Genomic DNA, 4,230 nt, shown 5'->3' with positions numbered 1-4,230 from the left:
TTTTGTCACATCACAGCCACAAACATGAATCAATTTTATTGGAATTCCACGTGAAAGACCGACACAAAGTTGTGTACACGTGAGAAGTGGAACGAAAATCATACATGATTCCAAACATTTTTTACAAATAGATAACTGCAAGCCATTGTGTGTGTAGTGAGACCTCTTATGTCATTTGATACGGCCAAATGGATTTGGACTCACTAAAAAAGTGAAATGAGTAATGGGTCCAGAGGTGGACCCATTTTACAAAAACTCTTTAAATGCTTGCAACTTCATTGCCATTTGAGCCAGACAGAAAATACAAATGTTTCCTGAAAGACCAGAGTTGTTTTTAGTTATTATTTCACAAAATATAAAATAAATACATTAGGCCTTGCATAACCTTAGTCCATGTAGGGTTAGGCCACTTTACAGGGCATCTACAATGTAACACAGACATCATAACAATCAGATGATCAGGATAATGGCTTATCACCACTCTAAGATGATCAGTAGTGAAACAGGCTGGCCTTCTCTGAACTGCTGCCTATTTGCTTCTGGTCCTTCTGATGAGCAGCAGGATCATGGGTGGTGGACTGGATTTGCAGCAGTTTCTCAGTTTTTCCCGTTCCAGGCAATTTCTTTTTGCAAAGTACAATCTTACTGGTTTATCCATAACCATGGCTTACTGCACACAAAGAGATGGAATTAGTTAGAATTAGCATCTTTAAGTGGCAGGCAATTTCAAATGCAGCGTTTCTATCAGCCCAGCAAACACACAAACTGTTTTTGTTTTTGTGGGGTTTTTTTTTTCAAATGTCCTAATGAGGAGCTACTTTTTACTTTATTTTTAAATACATTTCCAAGCCTGTACTTTCAGTAAAATAACTTCAGTAAAATAAGTTGCCAACATTAAAAGTACTTTTTGAAAAGTAATAATCTATTGAAATCTGTATTAACTGTCCACTCTTTAGTATCCATCACATATTATCTGCAATATAACACCACTGCCTCAGTCTTACCTCTTGTAATACAGAATAAAAAGCGTCATCTGGCACAAGTTGATAGACATGTGACGAAGTTCTTCTTGCAGTGGACTTTTCTGGTTCTGTTTTGACAACAGAATTAAATCAGTCGATAGCAACAATTTCTACTCAATAAAACACTTATATTGCCTTACATTATTATAAGTTAATTGATAATGTATTTAATAGTGGTTGATCTGAATACAAATGGCTTTTAACAAGTCATAACAAGTCTCACCTTCATTTACTTCAGCGTACTCCTGTTCTACGAGGTAGTAACAGGGTCCAGAAGACAATCCATCTTCATCTAAAGGAGACACAGAGTGAGAGTAAAGAGAGGATATCAATATGTTGAAAACAATGAAGTCGAATTTGACATTTTCGAAATGCCTAATATACATATAAGGCAATACCTGCAGTTTTATACATTTTTATGCTACATGCATTGTTTTTGTCATTTCCAAATGAGTAAGATGATTGAATATTGATTATATCATGTTCCTATTCTTGTTTTGTTTAATTTATAGTTTATTATATAAACTTAATACAAAATTTCAATACAAAACTTTTAGTTTTGAGCTGTACAAAGCAAATTCACACCTCTCACTCTAGATGCGCGTCTAAAATACATGCTTGAACTGTATTAGCACTGTGGTTTTTATTTGAAGTACAAGTCCAGGAAACTCATGTTCTCACCACCGCCTACACATTTAGCAATAACAGATACACATCACAAGAAAGGGTAAGGCAATACCAGACAAACAAGTCTTGTTTGACTTCATAAATCAAATTTGCGACAAACGTTATATCAACTTAAATTCTGTTAGTGTAAACTTAATAAGTTATTTTTTAACAGGAGATAACTATAATTTACATGACATTACCTGTTTTTTTCCTGTTTTTATTTACAGTAGCGTATGTTGCTCTGCTTGCAATAGGTGCACTGGCCTCTGTGATTAAAAAAACAACAACATAAAACATCACAACAGTCTTGAGACAAAATAGTCTAAACAGAGTTTTTTTTATGTCAGGACATTTAGCTTCTGTTTTTCACAATTAAAAATCTTTTAATGTATATTACTTTAACCAAGTATTTATTTCATGTTGGTCAAGAGGACACAAGTTTTTATTTATTAATACAATAACAATTAAGAGCACATTCTAATACATAGTTCTTGTCTTTCCTGTGTGGTGACTGTTAATGCTTGGTTTAAAGTACTTTATAGGTTCCAAGTTAAATTATGTTTGCATAAGTCTTTTGCAGGATGCCATACACATGGGTAATTAAACAGTGTTTGTGTTCTGACCTGTTTGACGCTCTGTTGAATCTGAAGTACGCACCTTAGTTGACAGATAGAGCAGTGCTATAGTACAAGGAAGAAAAACAACGTCACCAGTGAACAACATGGAAAAAATAAAGGTATTTTTTAAAACTTTAGAGAACAACAGTGCTATGAAAAAGTTATGAGCCACTGCTATTTCTTTGTATTTTGTTAAAAGAATGAGCACAAAATTCTACATGAAATGTAATGTTTGTTATTTTCTTTACCTCTGTCCCAGTAATCTTTCCCAAAGTGACGCAGTGCCCCCACCACCAACACAACACTCAATAAAACAGTGACAATAATCCAAGGTGTGGCAGGATGGCTTTCCTTTTCGGAACTATCTGTAAATATTTTTAAATATATTTGTAAATATGAATAAAGTCGTTTAATTTATGTTTTGAAAAAAATGGAAAAAAAGCAAAAAAAAAGGTCAAACAGGAAGATGAAAATAAGTCAGAGGGTATGTAAAAGTTTAGTACACCTGTTCCATTTCCTTAAAGTGTACCTTTAATACTGCACACTGGAAATTCCACAGTATTTCAAAAAGCTACAGATTTGAATGATAGCAATCAAATGTATCTATGGGATTTATTTTAAAACTTTGTTGTTTCTCACCTGTGTTCTGACCTGTGACATTCAGCCAGCTCACTGGTGACTCTCCAGCTCCTGAAATGCTGCATTTGTAACATCCTTCATGAGAATTTAAAACTCTGCCGATGGTCATGTATCCTGTGGAGCTCTTCCTGATGAGGAGTCCATCTTTGTAGAACTCAGCTGTGAAGTTGGAGGAAGTTGTCTTGTTCCTGCAGCTCAGAGTCACAGCTTCTCCCTCCATCACAGGAACAGCAGGACTCTCCAGGATCACAGGACCAGCTGAAAACCAACATGTATAAATCTATTCAATGATGTGTTTGATTATGACAACATATTGCTTACTAAATGGAAACTTACCAGTAACAGTGATGTTGATAATGTTGCTTTTCTCCCCTCCTCCAGTCTCACATATGAACTCTCCACTGTCTTCTGTATAAACATTTTTTATAGAGCAGGACAATCCTGTTGCTGTTTTCTCATTAGTGTAGCCGCATGATTTCATTTTCCCTCTCAGCTTATGTACAATATTATAATGAGAGACGCGCTCACAGTAAAAAGTTACTGACTCATATTCAAAGAACTGTGATCTGTTTGGAACAACACGAAGAAAAACTGCACCTGAGATAAGGAAAAGGAGAAATTCAGTTCAGTTTTATTGTTTAATAAAAATGTTGTCAAACTATACAGAACAAAATAACAACAGATAAAAATAACGGCAAATATGTATCAAATATACATGAGGGATGAACACATGTCCTACATCTAATTTCTAAATTATCTACTTCCCCATCAAACAATTGCAAAAAAATAAATAAATACTGATATCAGTGAGCAGGTAGCTGGGACTCACCAACGTTGTCATCATGTGCACACAGCAGGATCTTGACAGTTATCACTGAAGAGAATTAAAGAGCTATTAAAATAAATACTTTATTATGATCTTAATAATTACTGACATTTTGACAGCATCAGTACCTTTAACCTTTATATTGCTTAGTTTTATTGCGGATGTAAGACCGTACTCACACAGCTTGATGCAGGTAGCTCTGAACACCATGATGTCGTGCTGCAGACTGAATACTAAGTGTGAAAACTGAGAGCAGGGGCGTCTTCTTGTTTGTCTTCCTGTTCCTAAAGCAGTTTTACTACCACTACTACTTTCTACTATTTCTGTTACAACTCAATGCTAATTAATGTAATCATTTAACTTTACTAAAGTAGTTTCCACAGTAACCAAGTTGATCTTGTGTCAACTTAGGAAACTGAAACACTGAAGCTTATCTGTGGGTGGAACAAGGAACTGC

At 34.9% G+C, this 4,230-nt stretch overlaps 1 protein-coding gene across 3 annotated transcripts; it reads right to left on the bottom strand.

Annotated features, from left to right (window-relative positions):
- On the bottom strand, nt 1-4,010 carry LOC113017458 (high affinity immunoglobulin gamma Fc receptor I-like). 3 transcript variants are annotated; one of them, XM_080293503.1, is made up of 10 exons: nt 3,953-4,010; nt 3,777-3,821; nt 3,284-3,544; nt 2,948-3,205; nt 2,557-2,673; nt 2,315-2,371; nt 1,892-1,957; nt 1,246-1,314; nt 1,005-1,090; nt 1-670 (listed from the first exon to the last, which is right to left on the bottom strand). In XM_080293503.1, exons 1-10 carry the CDS (start codon nt 3,981-3,983, stop codon nt 668-670), a joined length of 993 nt encoding a protein of 330 aa, XP_080149629.1. In that variant the 5' UTR covers nt 3,984-4,010; the 3' UTR covers nt 1-667. The 3 variants fall into 3 exon arrangements, with proteins under 3 accessions (XP_080149629.1, XP_080149633.1, XP_080149637.1); XM_080293507.1 differs by having other exon boundaries at nt 2,960-3,205; XM_080293511.1 differs by lacking the exon at nt 2,557-2,673.
- Between the last annotated feature and the right edge of the window lie 220 nt (nt 4,011-4,230).

The sequence above is a fragment of the Astatotilapia calliptera genome, chromosome 3, assembly GCF_964374335.1.
Source record: "Astatotilapia calliptera chromosome 3, fAstCal68.1, whole genome shotgun sequence".
Lineage (NCBI taxonomy): Eukaryota > Metazoa > Chordata > Actinopteri > Cichliformes > Cichlidae > Astatotilapia > Astatotilapia calliptera.
This window is presented reverse-complemented; position numbering and strand designations above follow the sequence as displayed.